At 46.3% G+C, this 22,190-nt stretch overlaps 1 protein-coding gene across 5 annotated transcripts in view; it reads right to left on the bottom strand.

Moving 5' to 3' along the window:
* Positions 1-22,190, bottom strand: part of LOC133344661 (sodium channel protein type 2 subunit alpha-like) — a 76,889-nt gene that overhangs the window by 31,467 nt on the left and 23,232 nt on the right. For 3 of the 5 annotated variants that reach the window (XM_061554697.1, XM_061554702.1, XM_061554698.1), the window contains exons 9-17: positions 21,969-22,026; positions 20,516-20,657; positions 19,096-19,308; positions 17,404-17,637; positions 16,587-16,805; positions 14,065-14,176; positions 12,495-12,730; positions 8,955-9,128; positions 7,088-7,447 (exon numbers count right to left, since the gene is read on the bottom strand). In XM_061554697.1, the coding sequence (XP_061410681.1) occupies positions 7,088-7,447; positions 8,955-9,128; positions 12,495-12,730; positions 14,065-14,176; positions 16,587-16,805; positions 17,404-17,637; positions 19,096-19,308; positions 20,516-20,657; positions 21,969-22,026 (1,748 nt within the window). The remainder of the gene's footprint in view (positions 1-7,087; positions 7,448-8,954; positions 9,129-12,494; positions 12,731-14,064; positions 14,177-16,586; positions 16,806-17,403; positions 17,638-19,095; positions 19,309-20,515; positions 20,658-21,968; positions 22,027-22,190) is intronic. The other 2 variants (XM_061554699.1, XM_061554703.1) reach the window with 2 other exon arrangements.

The raw sequence follows: 22,190 nt of genomic DNA, 5'->3' as shown, positions 1-22,190 counted from the left end.
ATTTTATTTTTTATTTTACTTTTATTAATTTTAATTTTAATTTTTTACCTACGTGACTTCACCGAAAAAACCTAAGAATAAAAATTGGAGTCACTTGTGACTGCCCTTAATCCCAACCAGAATCCATGAGCGGTTACCACCTATAGAAAGACACTTTGTGACCCGACTATGCAGAGTTTGAGCGTTCTCTTCTCATGAACATGGATTTCCTCCTGTTACTATGTATGCCTCCATAGACAGGCACGTCTCCCCCTTTTATCTATGTACGTATGTATGTTGAGCTTCTTTCACACCATATGTAGCCAACCGTGCTAATCTCACAAGCAAATATAATGTTATGAGGCACAGGTAATCCCATTTAGGACACTTAACATCCAGTTAGGCTTCATGGGTACATATGAAATGTTTATTAATGTCAAGAATAATATATATTTTAATTTTTTTCTCAATTGGATCCCAGTGTGCTATTGGCATCATGTCACCAGATGAAGAATCCCTACATATGTCTTGCAGAGACGTACGACCCTTCATTTCCGAGAATGGCTCATGGAAGTGGACATCACAGGTTAAACTAAAACTATACTAAACATTGTATTTTACCAGGTAAGGCTTACTGAGCTATACAGCGCTTTTTCAGAAGTGACCTGGTCGCAAATGAAAGCTCCACGAAGTGGCTTATCATCTCGTGGAAATTAATCGCAGCCAAATACTCTAAACGCGTGTTTGTAAATGTGGAGGGAAAAACCAGAGGACCTGGAGAAAAATCCACACAACCATGGGGAGAACATGCAAACTCCAAACATACAAGCTTCAGGGTCGCGATTAAACCCACGAGCTCCTGCATACCAAGCGAGGTCGTTAACATCTCGCCACCGCTGCACCGTTACACAGAGCAACAGGGCAGCTAGGGGGGGATGTCACGTAACATTAAAATCTATATTTTAATTTTCAGAGATGGAATTTAGCCAAATGAACATCAACAGTTTTTAAAATATTTTTGTCCAGCTGGCTTTCCCATAGTTCAACAGACTAACCTGCTCGTAGTCACTGTAAGAGATTAAATATATATATATCTATATAGTCAATGAATCAAGCTTCTAATGTTTCTGCAAAAAAAGGCAACAGATAACACAACACATATCTTCTGCCACCCATCTGCAAACCCTGTAATTATTTTTGATGAGTGCCTCTGGCCTCGTGTTACAAGGTCTATACAGTGCAGTACACACTGCGTGTGGAACAAGCAAAACCTTTATTTTGCAAAAACCTGCTCTGACGCATGCACCGGAGTCACAATGGCAATGTCCTGTTTTGCATGTTTTGTTTGTATCGTCTAATTCTGTTGATTGATCTCTTGCAAGTGCATCACACCTGATTTTGAGCCATTTTGCTGGCCTCGTGATGTCGGCGTGTTTGTTTTACACTGCCAACATAAACCCCGACAGATAATTATCGGAGCCAAGTGGAAACCCGTGAGCCACTGCACGTCAGTCAACTCCTCCAGCCACTAGGATTGCCACCTGTCCTGATTTTTCCAGAACCGTCTGCTTTTCGAGGTAGCTCTCCTGGGTAGCTGTTCTGGAGAATGTGTAACTATTTCCGTTTTTTGTCGTAACCAGTGTGGCTCTCTCCTCTTCCGGTTTTGCTAGAGTTTCCTTTTTCCTTGATACTCGACGGTAACAACCTAACCGCCCACACCACTCTACCATGCCATCCTCCAGCTCTTTCCGAGTCAAAGAACGAGGGTGTCGGTACGCTACGGACAAGCGCCATTAACCACAGCCGACGTGCCATGGTGGCCTTGTTGTATCAGGACACCTGCCCCAATCTCTCTCTTTAAGCTATGAATGTATTTGGTGGCGTATCATGGTTGGCCGGGTCCGAGTACAAGGAATGAAATTAGGTCCCCTCTTCGCGGTTTGAGGCCCGTGGCCACCCTGGTAAATGTTGCGGGCCTATTAACCGTAAATAGAGTGGATGCCCTCTTGAACGTAGTTCAATCATTGGCTGCTGCGTCGTTATTTATATATTTCTTGACCGTCAGCCATTGTCCCTTCTAGCCATGACACATCCTAAACAAGTTCATGACTTTTCTTAACAGTTTGAACAGTGTTTAAAAGGTAAACTATATATACTGTACGCACAAAGAGAATGTGGGGACGCGCGCTGAATGTGGAAAGGATGGTTTTGTATGCTCATTTTTATTAGAGAGATAAATTGATTGAACTCTTAATGCCGTCTGAAAGGATGAGCGTATGGAAAATTAATTATTAAAATGCCATGTATTATAATGCAGCACTGTATATCGCATTAGGAATATCCATATAATTTTAAAAGCAGGCAAGGCATGCAAATTGCACATGCTGGCAACTTTCGGCTGGATAATCCTTGGCGCGGTCCAATGTTTACGACTTAAAAATTAATGCTCGTAAAATTTTATGAAATCAATACGTAAAGCTCACATTAACAAGACATTGATTAATAATTAATAGTCTGTTTGCTAATCAAGCACGTACAAAGAAGCTGCCCAGGTGCAGGCGTGTTGGCTTTGCGGTCGCATCACGAGATGAAAACGCCAGTTTGGTCCGAGGAGGTGCGTTGGGCCGACAATCACGCAAGCTGTGCACTGGCCGGGCTCTTGTCCCAACACACAGCAGTGTTGCTCCACATTTGCATTAGTTATGAAGCATCGAACGAATGGACGGCTTCATTAATTCAGAAATACGTACCCAATCTGGGTTTGGGCAGAGTGTGCAAATCCGACGCTCTGCAACCACCAGCGATTCGATAAACTGTCACAATTCGAGGTTGTGGTCTGAGTCAAACATGGATTATTTTTTGTGGCTCGTTTCTACCACCAACATTTGCCGTAGCTTTTGTTTGATTCAATAGCCCAAAAGCAGCATCAGCATAACACTCGCATGTAATTTTCATAAATGTCAACGAACGTGACTCAATGCATTGTGTCGTTAGCTTGCCAATTCACCGATGAATCGAAGCATGTTCACATGTCCAGTAAAAATTGTGTCCGGCATGAAACAAAGATCTAGAGCCCTTTGACCCTTTCAAAGTAATCCTTTGATGGGTGCCAAGAGGAGATCAAAGTTGTCTATTTCTGTGTCCCTGTGTCTCTGTGTGTCCCCCCTCCATCTGCGCAGGGCCCCATGTTGACTCAGCTCAGCCTGAGGGCTCCAAAGATCTTGGTAGGGATCACAATTGCCACACCAGACTCATACATTTTTGGCGCCCTTGACAGCTTTGTGTCCTGGGCGGCCACCCTGATTGCCCACCCCTAAAGGCCAGCCCTGCTCTCGTATCTTGTTTTCTCCACATGCCAAGCACAGGCACTCTGGCAGTGCTTATCGTACACAGTGCTTCACGTAAAGTCTGGACTGGAAGAGCATTTTTTTAGATGGAATGGAGCCTGCTTGCCGACTATGTGATACAAAGGTGCCCTGTCATATCCTTAATTGTTGCAAAAAAAATGATAAAGTTAAAATACCATTTTCATTAACATGGATTTACTTTAACACGTAGGCTTTCGCGACCAATGTTATTCATAATCAACGTTCTTGGGTTTAGATCGCGTTTATTTATAAATGTGTCGTAACCCTCCACCACCCGACACGGCCAATCAGTAAAAATGTGTCACGTTGACAAAGACAAATAGTTCACTGCTTTAGCCCACCGGTGTGTTGAAGCCACTCAAATTGTAAATGTTGTGGCTTCAACGCACCGGTGGGCTAAAGCAGTGAACTATTTGTCTTTGTCAACGTGACACATTTTTACTGATTGGCCGTGTCGGGTGGTGGAGGGTTACGACACATTTATAAATAAACGCGATCTAAACCCAAAAACGTTGATTATGAATTGATTTACTTGAAATCCCAATTACAGTACTGACGTATTATCTAGAGAACACTTTTTTTTTCTGATGATGTAATTCACTCGCACAAGTTGTATGTGGAAGCCAGCATGAATCCCATCACCTATAAATGTGTATGTACAAAAAGAATGGATCATCCCATTACCCCGTGGCACCTACTCTTGTGTATTACACACACACACACATATATGTTTATGGCTACACAGCCTTTGTCACTTCTGAGTTTTCATTTTATTTTTTGTGAATCCCCTATCTCCCCTGTGTGACTTCCATACCCAGATGAGTCCGTTTGCCCCACAGCAGCAGACTGCACTCAGTGTAAAACCGATTCGACAAGATATCTCGTTGCTATGGCGATGAAATGCAGCCGCACTAGTTAAGTGCATTTGGGCATCCATTAATTTGGTTAGCGTTGAGGCAGGCTGATTTTTGAAACGTGAATGTAGCCACGCGGGGTCAATAACGAAAAAAAACAGGCCGTGCGCTATACGTTTCCCAAAACAAAAAAACAAAGAACCTGGCACTACAAACCTCCCAAAGCTTGCTGTTACCTGAGGCTGTTCTTGACTTATGGACACATTGCGTTCCCAAAACCCGTCGGTAAGTCGAGCGGATCATGAGTCAGAACACTATAATGTAACTGTATTTAAAGATCCGTACGGGTGAGTGTTGTTGAAGTGTGTTACGGTTCGACATAAGCGTGTGCGCAAACACAAAAAAACATATTTCCGTTCCCGCCCCACCCTCTTGGCCCAATTTGTGACATACGATCATTCAGTAGAATCTAACTGTCAATAAATAAATTGTCGTGCCCGGATAAAGTGTCAATGGGACAAAGCAGCTGTTGGCACAGGACTAGCGTGGGCTTTTTTAAAATATTGTTTTCATTGAACTCAAAACCGTGATCATGACAGAGGGCTCAAACGTGGAATTTTAAATAGGGCGGTGGCAGGAGATGGGATGCCACTAACCCTTGCTACAAAAGTGGAAACTGCAGAAAAACTAAAAAATCCGTTCTAAAGCTGGAGGGTCAACAGGTGCTTGGTGTGGATGGGTGGATCTCGCAACAACTGGATCCAATGCAAGTGTAAACTCTAGATTTGAAGCTTTCGTGACTGCAAGGATTCATATTGTTGGGTTTTTTCGGTAAAGTCACGTAGGTTAAAAATTAAAATTAATAAAAGTAAAATAAAAATAAAATTAAAAATCACGACGTTTCGGAGGAAACACAAGCTTCCGTCTTCAGGTGGAACCGTCACAGCACGATAGCTGTATCAATATACACGATAGCTGTATCAATATACACGATAGCTGTATCAATATACAATATACAGCGATCGTGCTGTGACAGTTCCTCCTGAAGACGGAAGCTTGTGTTGCCTCCGAAACGTCGTGATTTTTATTTTATTTAAATTTTACTTTTCTTAATTTAAATGTTTTACCTACGTGACTTTACCGAAAAAAACCTAAGAATATGCAAGTGTAAACATTGGGGACGACATCGTCTGAATACCACACCATTTTCAAAACAATACCATTGGAATTAAGAGGGCAATACAAATATGAGACAGTCAGCGGCAGACACATCTTACCCCGACGCCTAAAAGGAACTGCTTAACAGAAGGGAATAGCAGACTCTGGAAACAGGACACAGAATCTGTATTCATACTGCAGGAATCCGATGAGTTATCAAGCTCTTTTTCACAGCGGAGAAACATAACGTAGACATCATCAAATTGGAGGGTGTCAGCGTCATACGCTTCAGTTGGTGGGGCAGATCCTTCGGGTACACATTAAACGCCTTCACCATCGACAGCCTCAGAAGTGAAACCGTGCTGCTGTTGAGGCTTGATAATTAAAAGTGTGCCCGTGTACAATTGTCGACTAGACCTCGATGCCCCCCCACCCCTCACAACGCCCCACTATCCCCCGGGTTCATCAATGACTATGACAGAACACGGATTTTAAGATACTGCTATTAACCTATGAAGCTTTAAAAGGGCTCACCCCACATTACTTGCATGAACTAATACATTTATATATTCCAGGTGCTTAAGATATTCTGATCCCCAACCGCTCAGCACTCCCAGGTCTGGGTTGCGCTGTTTTGGTGATCGGGCTTTTGTTAGCGTGACACCCGAGCTATGGAACGCTTTGCCACTTGAAATCAGGAAATCAGAGTCGGTAGATATATTTAAGTCGATACTCTTTGGTTCTTTCGGTAAAGTCACGTAGGTATAAAATAAAATAAATGATGACGTTTCGTGCGCAACACAAGCGTTCATCCCACCTGATGACGGACGCTTGTGTTGTGCCCGGAGCGTCGTGATTTATTTTATTTTATACTTACGTGACTTTACCGAAAAAAAACAAAGAGTATGGATTCCTGCAGTCACGAAAGCTTCAAATCAAGATATTTAAGTCTTCTTTGAAAACCCATCTCTTTAAACCGGCCTTCCCTTGTTTGTTTGGTCGGTTGCCCTGGTTCTGTTTTTGTTCCCTGCTTTTCATGCATTGCACATTGAGATTATAGAATGGAATGCACATTATACATTTTTATATGCCAGCTAACGTCTCCCTGCTTGGGGTTTTGTCTCCCTCGAGGGCATTTCATGTCTCCAATGATGCACCAGAGGTAGAGAATCAGCTAGTAAACTGCTTACTGGTTAAGTGCACTCATTATTTCCTAAAACGTTAAACATATCGATAGTTCCATTGTGTATATATATACTATGTATATATTCAGTATACAAACTGAAACCTTTTACAAGGAATCATGTCTGCATTAACCACAATACTTGTGGTCAAAATGCCCATAAAAAACACATTCTGATAATATATGCATTGTCTTTGAAACTGATTGGTCCACACAGAGACAGCTTTCTTTTGAGCCTAGTCTCAAAACTGTGATAGACCAGAGAATGCCAAAAGGCGAACAGCACAAATGCACTATCAGAGTGAAGAGAGCTCGGGGGAGCAGCTACATCATGGGATCTCCTTTGCCAGTACCAAAATATGAGAATCGGTTTCCCCATTTTTTCTGGCAACATAACAGGTGTTAAGATGTTAAAACACCAAACTGAAACCTTTTACAAGGAATCATGTCTGCATTAACCACAAAACTTGTGGTCAGAATGCAAACAAAAACCATACTCTGATAACAGATGCATTGCTTACGTTGGGCACTCACGCGACACTCACCACAAGGTTTCCGAATATGAGCACCATCATGAAGACAACGATGCAGAGCGGCTGGCCCGCGAGCTCCATGCAGATCCACATGTTCTCGATCCACTCGCCGCACAGGATGCGGAAGACGATCAGGAAGGAGTGGAAGAAGTCCCGCATGTGCCAGCGTAGGGGACACTCGTTGGGAATTATCTGCATCGCCTTATTTTCATCGTAATGCTTCGCGAAGAGTTGCACGCCCACCACGGCGAAGATGAAGATGACGATGACCAGGATGACGGTGAGGTTGCCCAGGGCCCCGACGGAGTTGCCGATGATCTTGATGAGGGCGTTCATCGTGGGCCACGACTTGGCTAGCTTGAACACCCTCAGCTGCGGAGAGAGTCGCCAAAGTGACAGGAAGATCTTCAATGCAGCCTTCGAGGACAGGTGGGACGCACGCCGTTGGCGAGAGCCTATTGAAGCCGGCAGGGCCGGCACACACAGGGGTGCCATGACCAGCGCCGCGTCCGGCCGCCATTATTTCTCCGCAGCGCGTCGATGCCATTAGTAGGTGCTCATTTAAGACTCACTCGACCTAGGGGAGGTCCAGGAAGGGATCTGATACTACTGGGCATTGATAGTAGTTGTGGTCGGGAAATCAAACTGGTTGCTGCGTGTGCAGTGCGGTATGTTTCCTACGGCATCACCGCTCCCCACAAGACATGCACAGAGGATATGCACCTTGCAGGTATGACATCCGTAGTAGCAAGTGTCAGATGCATTTTGCTTAAGCAGCTGAGAACCCAAGAGACCAGGATAGTTTCATTTCTAACAGTGACCTGGGGCAATTAATCTGCCAGTATGGGGGGCAACAATTATTGCGTATTATCCCAATTGAGTAATTTTCAGTGTAATTTTCGTGTTTGGCAAATATGGAAACGTTTAACACATAGGTTTACGTGACCAATGTCATCCATAATAGAGTTTTTTTGGGTTAGAGCGCGTAAATATAAATTGTCATTAAACCCACCACCACCCAACACAGCCAATTAGTAAGGGTTGTCACGTAAACAGGACGTGCCAATTCGTTACTAGTACAGCACACCGGTGTACTGGAGAGCAAATCTACAATCTGAGTACGACGTGTCGCCAATAATTAAAACTAGCATCATCAGCCAGATTTGTGACTGATTTGTAGCTATGTTACATATTACAATCATCATCATCAGCTATGGTCAATTCACTGCTGGATGAAGACTTTCCCAAGTCATACCTCTCAAGATCCTGCAATACAACGATCCACCTCGCACCAACATGCAAACCGATTTCATGGCTCCATCTCCCCCCGGTCGGTGTACTCTGGGATGCGTTGGATTACTTGTCTGCCACTCCATTGCTATTCTCTATCACTGGTCATCTTCCCTTCGAGTGAAGCGTCCTGCCCAAGCCCACTTTACTTTTCCTGGTGTCATGAACCTCTGTTTGGTTTCTCTAATCCATGTGATCCTCATTATGTCTCTTAATGTAACCCAAGCATGCATCTCTACACGTACGTCAATCCCCCTGTCAAAGTTTGCTCAGTGGGAGGTCGCTAATTCTCCTCTGCTGCCTCTATGGTCTGGAACTACTCCATTCACCAGCCATCTGTGTTGTCAACTCCCTGCCTCTGTTCAAGTCCAGGCTCACGACAATATTTTTTTTCCTTGTCCTGTATCCCGACTGCCTCTTACTCTCCACAAAATCACATGCACCCGCCACTTCCGTCACAGCGTCTTGAGATGCAGTCGCATTCAGACGACGCTACATAAATCCACGTTGCAGCGCATTGCACAAATTGTATTGCCCTGTCGCCAGTGCTGTGTCGGGGGGCCGGTAAGCCCGGCACGGACTGCCTCACCAGGCGAAAGGAGCGCAGCACGGAGAGGCCATCGACGCCGGTCAGGCCCAGCTCCACGAAGCTGAGCGTCACGATGCATGAGTCGAAGATGTTCCACTTCTGCTGGAAGTAGTAGAATGGGTCGAGCGCAACCAGCTTCAGCACCATCTCCGCAGCGAATATCGCGGTGAAGAGCTTCAGATGGCAGCGCAGCGAGATCAGGAGGAGGATGTTGGGGGGTTGGGGGGGGTGTATGGTGGAGACAATGGTAGGGAGAGGGAACAACTCTTTTAGATTTGTCAACGTATCGTTGAGGTTATTCCCCGTGTATCGGGGAGTAATTTCAGTCACGTCTGTCAGGAACGGCGAACCGGAAAATATTTCTACATCCGGCACACCACATCTAGAATACCTAACCCAATGTCCACGAGTCACATGTCACGTACTCCAGACTACCAGCAATCTGGAATATATATAGTAAGAAATTAGGCCCTGCTCACACAGCACTTTCTACTGTTGACAGACACTATACAAATAAAGGTGCTCGTGTAAAAATAAAATACCTTTTTATTGTTTTATTTTATGTTGTGTGACCCCTGCAGCCAACTTAGGCTGCTACCATTCACCACCATGTTGCAAAAATAATAAAATCATGACCCTGAATCGCGAAAATTCATTGAATCATTGGAGAGGGGAGGAAGGATGAATTGTTCCACCCGGAAAACAAACATAACAAAATATACATTTAATATTGTGATTATTATTTGATATATTGCTCAACTCTGTGACTCCATTAACGAATGTCCACAATATTGTGACATGACGTCATATTTTTTACAACAAAGTCGAGAGCAAGATGCGAGAGTATATAACGTGTCAATAACAAGTCGAGGTGGATTGGTGGTGAGAGTCGTGGAGGGCACTACACTCAGAACCCCGCAACCTGAGTTTGATTCCCTACCATGGCCAACATCAGAGGCGAGTGACATCTGTACCAGCCCTGGACTCAACCTTTACCAACCCACACCATCCAGTGTGATGAAATATGGTCAAACAATCCCCCATCACCAACACCGCATGAGGAAGCCTTCATCCATCAAAAGATTGACAAAGGGCTCAAAGTATTGTTATTATTCAACTTAAATGATAAGTTAAACAGAGGTGCAATTGATGACGACGGTGACGACCACAATGATGACGACGACGATGATGATAATGATGACGGTTATATTAAACCGGGATATGAAATGTGCCGCCCAACTTTTTTTTTCCACCTCGCTTCTGGAATTAGCGGTCGAGGGCTTTTGAAGTCCCGTGTTAAAGAAGCATTAACCACTGTGGATGTTGACTGAATTTCAGATGAAGGGGCTAAGCCTGTCTGGCCGGGTGAATTGCTCTCTCACACGCAGCAGCTGTTGATGATGCTGTTGATGATGATGATGATGACGATGTTGCCACAATTGTAATAGTTTTTTTGGAGGCCGGTGCAGACCGCGGTAATTGTCAGCCCATGGAAAACGTCAACAATGGCCACAGCTGTGTGCGCCGGCAGTAACCGCATCAGATAGTTCGACTCGCACCTCGCGATGAAACACAGCCAAGTTTAACGGCTCCGTGTGCCCGTCATACCACGGCATGACACCTGCCCACGGCTTACAGAACCCGCCGTGGGTGGTAATGGTCTTAATGTGTTCCCATTAAACCCATCCTGGGTCTGTTATTCGATTAAGGCTGCATTAGTGCAGCAGGAGGAGGCAGCTTAAAATCACTTCCACGAACCCTGCGCTGTCCAAAACAAGGCGGCCCGGCTTTCTGAGACATCCCACATTGAACTTGGAACAAACAAGTTGCTGCGAGGCATCCCACAGTGGTGCAGCTTCTGATAGAATAGAGCCCGGAAACATCATGATGCACATGCCTCACCCCCCTCCCCCCCACACTGCTTGCATTTGTATAGTGTATTAAGATGTGATCTTGATGTATGAGTCCCTGTTGTACATTTCAATGACGTAATACGAACCCTGATGTGTGATCAGAGATTAAGACAAATTGTTACAATTGACTCACAGAGGTATACCTCATAGAAAAATATATACAATGAAACGTAATGCACAGCCCTTTTTCATTCTAGCTTTGAAGTTTTCGTGACTGCAAGGATCCATACTCTTTGGTTCTTTCGGTAAAGTTCACGTTTACGGTGACTTTCAGACCGCGTTCCACTCACTGGCATGGTGCAGTGTGCAGAGTAATGTATGGTGTCGTAATTGTATAGTAAATATATAGCAGTGTGATACACATTAGGGTGGGTAGAATAATAAATAGTGTTATATTAAAATGGATAACGCAGCAACTGCAGTAGCAGCAACTGCAGCAGCAGCAACTGCAGCAGCAACTGCAGCAGCAGCAACTGCAGCAGCAGCAGCAACTGCAGCAGCAGCAGCAGCAACTGCAGCAGCAGCAACTGCAGCAGCAGCAGCAGCAACTGCAGCTCCCTTTGATGCTGTTAATCCTGCATAATGCACATGCATATGCAGTACTAATCACATTCCTGCATTTTCCATAAATATGCTAAATCCCTCTTGATATGCAAATTCCTTTGTCAATGCGCCCAGCTTATATATATATGCTCCAAGCTCGTGTGCTGTTTCATTCAGACTCTGTCGCCTCGACGGACCTGGCTTTCACCTGAGGACGGCTGCTTGCGTTGTGGCCGAAACGTCGTGAGAATTATTTTATTATGTTTTATTTTTATTATTTTATTACTTCCCTTCTACGTGACTTTACCGAAAGAACCAAGAAGATGAATCCCTGCAGTCACGAAAGCTTTAAATCGAAAAATGAAAAAATAAATTAAAAATAAAATAAAAATAATGAAATTAATTTAATTATTGTAGTTAATTTTTATTTTTTATTTTATTTTTATTTTCACCTACGTGACTTTACCGAAAGAATCAAAGAGTATAGCCCTTTTTCAATCCACTCTTGGACGAAGGAATCACGGTACCTTGCAGTTATGGGGTTATATTACTCTACTTTACGCGTTTTTTACTAAACTTCACCACGTATTTTACTCTACTTTACCACGCTGGTCAGTGTGGGTTGGTGATGATGGTGCCCAAGACCAGTTCAGGTGTCACTCGCCACTGATGTTCGGCACGGCCGGATATCAAACTGAGGTCGCTGGGTTCGTAGCATCGTCCGTGAACCACTGCACAACTGCTCCACCCGATAACTCATATAAATCATATATATCCGACACTTGTCAAAGCTTTAAAACACTTATTGAAATTTGCCATACATTGAAATATTTTAGCTTGGAATAGCATCGGCTGATTCAAGCCTATGTTAAACCTCGCGAAAAGGGGGTTTTAAATGACCAAGATTTGCTTTCCTCTGATTGCAGAGGAAAGGGAGGCGAAGGGGCACGAGCCCTGCTGAGCTGTCCCGGAAGTGGTGCGGCACATGGCTTACGTCGTCTGATTTCTACTGCTCGTGGAAACGCTGCACAGCTGCTGTGAGACCCCCTCCACCCACCGCCCACCGCGATCGCATCTCATTGACCTTGTTGCCGGTGTCCAGCATCGTTTGAAATTCAGGCTTCATGGGGTAGTGCTCCATGGCCATGAACACCGTGTTGATGATGATGCAGAGGGTGATGAAGAGGTCGAAGAAGGGGTCCATGACCACTATCTTGGCCAGCCGCTTCACCCTCATCCAGAACGGGCAGCAGGTCCAGATGAGGAACTTGTTGACGAATCTGTCCCAGCACGGCGGGCACTTGGTCTTCTTCTCTTCTTCTGAACACAAAGCCAAACACAGTCAGGTCACTGCCACTGCTAGGGATTCCACACTTTTGCGTGCTTCTGTTAAATCAGGGGTGCGCAACATTTTCTTTACTGATGGCTGAATATGATGTGCAGGCAAACTTTGGTGGGCCACACAATAACGCATGCGTCAATCACTTCTGGTAGCAGGAGTGATGGTGTTAACTACAGCTGATTGACTGGTGTAGCGGGAGTGATGGTGTTAACCACAGCCGATCGACTGGTGTAGCGGGAGTGATGGTGTTATCCACAGGCGATCGACTGGTGTAGCGGGAGTGATGGTGTTAACCACAGCCGATCGGCTGGTGTAGCGGGAGTGATGGAGTGATGGTGTTAACCACAGCAACCAATGACGAGGGGTCTCTGTCTGAGAAACGGCTGCGAGGCACCAGGCACTTCGCTTTATGCGTTTAAGTGTTCCCTCGTTTTATGCGAGGGATACGTTCCAGAGATGCTCGTGAATAGCATATTTTCCGGATAACATTGGGTGACAAAAGGCAATATTTTTAATGAATGACCTTAAATACAAAACTAAGCTATTAAATAGCTAACAAATTATCATAACACAACAAAATGAGAATGGTTATAATAAACATAAAATAAACATAAAATAAATAAACATAAAATAAATATGAAGGTGATAGTTTATAAATTAACTTCCCTTAAATTATGATGACGCTATGCATCATCACTTTATTGCATGACTTTCGGGGCATCACATTTCCCCTAATCACTTTATCCCATCACTTTCTCTCTCTCTCTCTCGAGATGCAGTTCCTGATGCCATTCGCATCAGATATCCAAATTCGCGGAAAGCAGGTTTTGTGAATAATGAGGGAATACTGGTGCACACATTTTTTGGCTTTCGCAAATCACTTCCTGGTTAGATTTAAGCAATGTTTCTGTACTCGGGCCAAAGAATTATAATGCTCGTGTCACCGAGGTGCTGAGTCCCGTGTTGTGCCAACGTGAATGCCAGGCTGAGAGTGGTATTGATCACCACAGCCAGAGACAGTGACCGAGAGAGCAGTGGACTGCCTCTAGATTTGCAATCGGGAGTTGAATGACAATTATCTCTTGAGCAGCAGCCCTTCTCAGATGCACGGTGGGCAATGCTCTTTCTGGAGAGATTTACCACTCGATTATACGTCTCACAGCCTGATGCTCAAAGCACATTTGGAAAAATATATAAAATATCCTTTAAAAATGTTGCACAGCAAATTTTTGGCCATTTGCAAAGTTAAGTGATGGGCAAATGGCATGTGTGCTCCCTGACCACAAATCGCAAAGCCCCCCAGGAATTTTACCTTCAATGGCACTTATTGCACTCATCGCACGCTCCCGGCTGATAGGATCATCCAAAAAATCTGCCGAAATCTGAAAGGAATCAGACCTCATTCTCATGGTTCCTTCAAATCCCTGTGGAGAACAACACAAACAGCATAAGAGTGTGCCAAGCACAGAGTGTAAAATCCACTATCGCTATCCTCACATCATCGACTTCTTTGTCAGTTTAATTTTGCGCTTTTTAAAGGAAAACTGCCACAAAGTGTCGCTCAAAATAAAATCTTCAAAAGTGTAATTCACATCACCTTGTAACATACATACAAATATAGTAAGCTCAAGTTTTAAGCAATGGCACTTTTTCAGAGAACTACTCACGTCAAATTCTGTTACAATGAGCACATGAGCTGGAAGTCTTAAAGACGGTACTCATCTACATTTTAAGAAATGTAATTTTGTCCATCTGTGCGTAAGTCACATGACTTACACGATTGATTTTCATTTCACCAGGGCATGTAAGGGGTAATTCCAGCGGGAATCAAATAGGGACCTATGATATTGATTTTGAGCTTCGTTTGACCTAGTTTAAAATAATTAATAACCAGAACCAAATATTTTCACCGTGAGGATAGATTGAGTCTTTTAGAGTGGGACAGGGGGGACTTCATCAGAATCAGAATATTTATTTATACTCGAAAAATCCAATGAGCTATCAAGTTTTTTTTCACAGACGTCCAGTAGTGAAATTTCAGCTATTTCAGTGACATGAAAGTGATTTTTTTTAAACAGTGAAGTTTCACAAGAATTTCCCAGTATTAGAATAGGTTTTACCCTTTCTGGCCATGAAACAGGTGTTAAGATGCTCAAACACCAAATAAAAACCTTTTTTTGCAAGGAATCATGTCTGTGTAAGGCATGTCGGGGGTAAAGATTCCCGCCAAAAGGAGGGGGGGGGGGCAGTGGAGTGGGAACAGTGGGGGGAGGAGCAGGCGAGCAGATATGGGAGGGGGGCTGAGGGGGGCTGAGGGGGGCTGAGGGGGGCTGCTAAAGAGCTGGCGGGGGACGGAGCGAGAAGGCTGGAGGCAAGGTAGACTGGCGGAGAAGCAACGGGCGAACCCCCATGCAACCTTGTGTAGGCTCTACTTCACATCTGGTGGCAGTGGTGGTTCCGACAATGGCTACAAAGAAGAACCTCCGTGGAAAAGAGCCGATGGAAGAGGAAGCAGGGTCTGGAGACCCCCCAGGGTTAAGGCAACAAGGGGACCAGCTCACGGGAGCAGCAGCAGCAGGGGGCCCCGGACCCCATGGAGGGCCGCATGGCCCACATGGAGCGGGCGCTCCAGGAGCTACTGCGTCGGCTCCCTGTGGGGGGCCCGCCGGCGCTGGGACCCCCTCTCCCACTCATTGCGCTACTGGAGGAGGCGCCACGTCACGTGAGCCGCTGCCGCCGCTCCTGCCAAAGCCGCCAGGGCCAAACACCCAACGGGGTGAGCAGGTGGCAGGACGGGTACGCCAGCTGGGGCCCGTCGAGAAATTCGTGGCCGAGGGAGGCGATTGGGAGGCATTCGTCCGACGATTCGAGGCTGCCTCCCATGCTCTCAAATGGTCGGACGAAGAGGCGCTACGAGCGCTGCCATCCATTCTGGATGGCGATGCGCTCGCCTCTTACACCTCCCTTCCCGCGCACAACAAGACAAAGCTTATCTCCGCAACGCTGCCCGTGCCCTGCCTGCTGGGGACCGACTTTCTGAGGAAAATCGATCTGGCCAACAGGCGGGTAAAAGTCCAGGGAACACATCTCCATTTCCTGAAGGTGGAGGGAGCCGGCCGGGGGGTACCCTACATGCAGGCTCTGGTCAGTGAGTCTGTTTCCATTCCTCCGGCAGCCCAGATGCTTATACCGCTGCAATATTGGTCCTCCCTCGTGGCAGCCCGGCCGGACTCCAGCACCAGTCGCCACGGATTGCCATCCACTGGTGCAGGCGGGAATGGTTCTGGCCCACGTGACTACTTTGTCACTAGGAGCTCCAGGGACGGGGCCAGAGCTCATGGGACGTGTTAGCCAGTCCGAGGACAAAGGTGACGACTGTGGATGGACCAGTTGGCGGGGCCTGAGCCGGATTTGCCGCTCGATCAGAAGCACTAGCTGCACTCATTGCTGCAGGAGTTCTCCGATGTGTTCAGCCGGGGATCGTTCGACCGAGGACACAGGCATCTGCTGTAGTGCCACAGGCGAGGAGATATAGGAGGGGCCTGAGGGGGGGCAGGGGGAGAGTTGACAGGGAATGGACGGAGAAGGCCGCGGGGGCAAGTGTGGACCGGGGGAACCCCCTGCAACCTCATGTCGGCTCTACTTTAAACAGACATGATTCCTCGCAAAAGCTTTCTGTTTGGAGTCTGAACATCTCAGCACGTGTTTCCTTGTCAGAAAGGGTAAAACCTATTCTAATACTTTGATACTGGCAAGGAAGGTCCCAGGAATTCCCCAGTTAAGCGTGCGGAGGTGCTGCTGACAGAGAGCACTGATGAGGAGAGCCCCACTTGCCAGGTGATCCATCGTTTTCCCCCCCTCACTGCTCTGGCTGTTGCGGCTCCCCAGCGGCATGCGCTCGAGCCACGGCTGGTAGGGGACCTCCTGGCAGCTGCCCGTGTCGCCCTCGCGATTGATCTGCCGCCCGTTCAGCATTAAGTCATCCGAGCCACGGAACACGCTGCCCATGCTCACACGCTGCGGAGTGGCACTCATCACTATGGACAGCAGCGACTACACACACACGCACACATGCACACACACGCACACATGCACAATTGTGAGTCTGCGGGGCAGCAGGAATGGGTAGCTTGGCTATTGGCATTGAGCGGGGCGGAGTGGTGCACACCTGCGATCCAACACTTTGGAGGCAAGAATTGGTGATTCTAGATTTGAAGCTTTCGTGACTGCAAGGATTCATACTCTTTGTTTTTTTCGACTTTGGCTGTAACGGCGTTGCCTCCGAAACGTCGTGAATTTATTGAGTTGTTTTTATTTGTTTTATTTTATTGTATTTTTTACCTACGTGACTTTACCGAAAAAACCAAAGAGTATAATTGGTGATTCACTTAAAGATTTGGGAAACTTCCAAAGCCGGGAGCTGAATTATAATTTCGACAAACAACATCACCACCACCATCACCAATACCGTCACCACTATGATAACGACCAATATTTCACACAGTGCCGGGTGGTGACTGGGTCAACAGAGCAGTACAACTTCTAAATCATCATCGTCAATCAAAAGCACCATTGCCACTGCCGCCGCCACCATCACCACCACCACCACTATCATCGCCATCCCTCAGCAGGCGTGCGCGCGTTCACTCACGCCGGCGTTGTCGCACTCCTGCCGATCGTCGGGGTGCAGGACGTACACCTTGCGGCCCAGCTGCTGGCTCAGATCGTTGCCGTTCTCGGAGGCCTCCGGCAGCAGAGTGCCACGGCGCTCCAAAGCCCGCGGCACCGCCAGCACCCCCGTCACGCTGCCCGTGTCGCTCCCATGCGATTGGTCCGAGGCCATCCGGCTCCGGCAGTAGCTGGGCCTCCGTGATTGACCGGTCGCCTGCCGATGCGCGGGGGAGCGATAAACGGTGACGCCAAGAAGCTACGTCGTCGTGACCGCTCGTGCGCGGGAGCGGTGAGGGTTTGAACGGCGATAACCCTCGCGGCTGTGTGTCGACCAATTGGGCTCTGAACGGTGCATTCCGAGCGCAGAGTGTTCGCTTGCACTGCGCGGTGAGCAGTTTCTTCTGTGAAGCTTGCGCCACACACGACTGCTGCCGGGCATCTTCAGGACATGCATGCCTCAACTGGACAACCACGCTTGGACTTCAAGCGGCTGTGAAAGCACACGTGTGCTTTTCAAACACCAGGCTGTTTTATTTATCCGTGAAGACCGAATTCGAAGCTATTTACATCTTGTAATTATATTTGTTTGTGATTAATAATTAATGTTAAGTAAATTTGTTTTTTTTATTACATTAAAACAAGGTAGAAAGTCACTTTAACCAATACAAATTATATAACAACTTAGTTGAACTGTCAATCACAAATTAATTCTGGAATGCACAAACCAACGCTCCAAGAGTTACTCGACAGTACTAAACTGGGACTGCTTGTCACGTGACATTTCTACGCAACGTAGAGAGACAGCACAAAAACATATCATAGTGCTTCATTATTCTTGGAAAGGAGCCTTCGTCTGCCTCTGAGCCTCAGACCAATTGCACTGAGCCGAAAAAAATCCTCAAGTTATCTTGATCTGATGATGAAAACACTGCATACGTGAACATGATGCTAAGCAGATGAGTGCCACTTGAGCAGGCAGAAAGCGATGAATGATCATGGGCAAGGCGTGCCAAATTATTTCTATACACGTACCATACAAAATACACAAAGTGTAACATAAAGAAAAACAAGTCTGCAAACAATGCTATTGCCGTCGGGCCTCGGATAGGATAAGGTGTAAGTAATTTCAGCGCTCAATTTTCAGGCTGGTTTTGCCACGTGCAGCCAAATTGACCCCATGGGCATCGCTTCATGTTGCTATTAATTAGTCGGATTACGACGTGGATACGCTTGACTCCTTAACAGGGCATTATAAGCGTGCCAAGGGGCGCGTGTTTTTGCGAATTCACGACATGTGCGTGCGTGTGCGACTAGTGGCGATGAAGTGGTTGTTGCACAGTGATACCAACTCCGAGACCTGCGTTAAATTCCACGGATAAAAATCAGTGGAGAATATCTGAAACAGTGCTGGGCCTCCCCCTAAGTCAACTCAGCCTCAAATTAATACCTAATGCGGTGTGTAAACACCACCACCACCACCACCACCACCGGGGAGACAGAAGCGCCCAGGTGTAGTGCTGAGCACACCACCGACTCGGTGCTCGCTAACAGCACTTGCCCCAACATTCCTGTCGGCCACACTAGGGGATCTTAATATTGTGCACGTGTTAGTTCGTGCGTGCGCGTGTGTGCGCGTGCATGCGTGTGTGTCCACATGCATGCGTGCACAGACCATGGCGACCTGATCCTCCTTCTGGATCTTCAGCTGCTCCAGCATCTCCTGAAGCTCGTCCTTCTTGCGTTCGGCCTCCTGCTGCGTGGCCAGGTTCTGCTCCTCGTAAGACTTGGCTACCACGGCCAGGATGAGGTTAATGAGGTAGAAGGAGCCCAGGAAGATGACCATCACGAAGAATATCATGTACACCTTGCCGGACGCGCGCAGGGTCTGAGCAGTGGGCAAGATGTACAGACAGAACAACAACAACAACAATGACGACCGCCATTCGCCACTTAGTTATATACAGCATGTATGCACACTGTCCAGTGAAGACAGGTGTTTGTGTTTGTGTGTGTGTGGATACCACGTGGTTTCCCACAGATGCTACTCCTAGTAACGGTTTTGTAAACTTAGGGAAATAATATTGAGCTATAAAGACCATAAAGATGCTATTTGCATCTGACTATTTGAGCCTCAAACAATAAAAACAAATAACCTTTATAATAATCATCATCATCATAAAAGTGAATCTGTCTGGCCCTTGTGAGCCTTAGACAATCATACACAGAATCCTAAGAATATTAATTGTGCCTGAATCTGACTGTCACCTTCATGCGATATCGCTAACCATAAGAACCGTCGAGGCACCTCCGTCGTATCTGTGTTCCTTGATATTATACGCGTGCATGTGCACGTACACAACTACAGCAGAACGTGCGTCTACAAACTAGTGAGTGAATGACGACTACAATACGGCCTGTGTTGGAAAAAGCAGGTATATCCCCAGGGGAGTCTATTTCCACCTAATGAACGGTCGTGTCTGATGTTCGCCATCCTCCCCCCTACCCCCATGTCCGCCCACCCCTCAACTCTCCCACGGGAAGACACTCCAGCCTCTGAGGAGCCACTCAAGTTAAAGAGGTCATCGCCAATGCCACCACCACCACCACACCACATTACTTTGTTTTTGCCACTCGCAGAGGTTTACACTGAGGTTGTGAACGTGTGAATATGGAGCCTCCACCCCACACCCCCCCCCCCCCCAAATATTAAGAGGTGCCCCATTAGTGGACGCCTCGGTGGCGAGATGTTCACTACCTCGCCCGATATACAGGAGGTCGTGGGTTAGATCCTGACCCTGATGCCTGTATATTTGGGGTTTGCATGTTCTCTCCGTGGTCGATTGGATTTTCTCTAGTTCCTCCGGGTTTTCCCTCCACATTTAGAAAAATACGTTTAGATTGTTTGACTGCTATACATGTCCACATGATAAGCCACTTCGTTGAGCTATCATTAGTGGCCAGGTTGCTTCTGAAAATGTAGCTATATAGCTCAGTGGGCCCTTTACATGGTAAAATAAAATAAAAAATTGTTTCGTTTTGTAGTTTCGTTTAGTGCCCCTCCCTGTGTCGGCTGTGTCCACGCTGGGTCTCACCAGCTGATAGAGGTTCTCCCAGTAGTCCTGCGTCATGAGCCGGAACAAGGAGAGGAAAGCCCAGCCGAAATTGTCGTAGTTGGTGTAGCCGTAGTTTGGGTTTTTCCCGGCCTTGAGGCAGGTGTACCCATCAGGGCAAGTACTGAAGCACAAACAGCAGAGTAAGTCAAAGCGGTCAAGACCCGATTGTTTGGCTCGGTGTAGAACTGTGTTCGTATCCCAAGAGTGCTATCGGTGTCGTGTCGTTCGGATCTCTCGGAGTGCAACATTTCATCTTTGAGAACGGCCCACGAAAGTGGATACCACAGAGATACCTCTGAGATCTCATTAAGTAACCTCTGGTCCACATAGTAAGCAGCAGGCAGCACTTTCCCATCTGCTGTGTCACTCAGAGCTGGAATTTAACGAAATTAAGTGCAAAAGCCAAATTGTAATTGTGTTGGGTTTCTTTTTGTGCAGTCATTGATGTTAATAATCACAGGGGTCTGAAATATGGATTCGAACTCAGGTTCTCTGCCGTGCCAGCTCAGCACTCTGAGCCACCTAGTGACGTTCATGAAACAATTAAACTCAGCCACCTCAGCGAAGAGAAAGATCCAAACGATTGAATGATAATCACCTGAAGGACCATATTCAGTTGTTGGAATATGGTCCTTTTCGTCACATTTTTGGAAAATTTCCAGCAGCGACAATGAGAAAAATCACCACCGCAATTGGTTTCAGGCCATTTTCTTGAACATGTGAACCTGGCCCTGTATAAATGGGATGAGTCCTTAGGCCTATTCCCAGCCATAGAAAACATCGGTGGCAAGTGATACCTGAACCGGTCCTGGCACCCCCACCTCCATAATGCCATTTCATTAACCCACACTGACCAGCATGGTGACGTATGGTCAAACAAACCGGGTGAAGGACACGGCATTGGGGCTTGACCATACTTCATTCATCCAGCAGTGGATTGACGAATACCTTAAAATGTTAATTTTATCAGTTCACAGGCACATGCCACGCATGCAGGTGACCTGGTAGCACAGGTATAGCTGTGGCAACAACGTGCACAAGGCCAGCCCACCACAGGCTCACACGTGAGGTCGGGTGCTTCTGAGTAAGGGCCACGAGACGCAGGAGAATGATACATCTCGCACCGTCGCCAAATTCACTACTAGATTCCCGTGAAAACGATACTGCCATCGCGATGATAAAGACCTCTTGGCCAATACAATGGCAACATTGTTTTTTGGTGTCCATCAGCGTACCTATATTGTTTTTTTTCTTCCAGAGGCTGAACGGTGCTGACTCGGATATTTTAAACATTTTGCAAGAGGATATTCGGAGGAAATAAAATAGAAAAAATTAAAGCCACTTCTATTTGAAATCCATCATTATTAATTACACACACCGTATAGCATGCACATATGATGAATAGCAAGCGAGGAGTGATGGAGGTTCGTACTTATTTTCCGATGAGTTTGAACAGAGTAGTGGCACATTCTTGTGGAAGTAGTAATTTTCTGTGGAAATAAAATAAGAAGGGTTGAGAGATGCTGAAACTCTTCCAGGTAAAGTTTCACATGATATCACTGGCTTTGCTACAGCAAGGCAGAATGACATAAAACACACATATGCTCATTATTTTATTGAGTCACGACCAACGTCAGCAGTAAGAAATTGGAAA

Source organism: Lethenteron reissneri, chromosome 20 (assembly GCF_015708825.2).
Source record: "Lethenteron reissneri isolate LAM-NWPU_2019-01 chromosome 20, ASM1570882v1, whole genome shotgun sequence".
In the NCBI taxonomy this organism is placed as follows: Eukaryota; Metazoa; Chordata; class Hyperoartia; order Petromyzontiformes; family Petromyzontidae; genus Lethenteron; species Lethenteron reissneri.
Note: the sequence above shows the minus strand (reverse complement) of the source record. Positions and strands in the feature narration are given on the sequence as shown.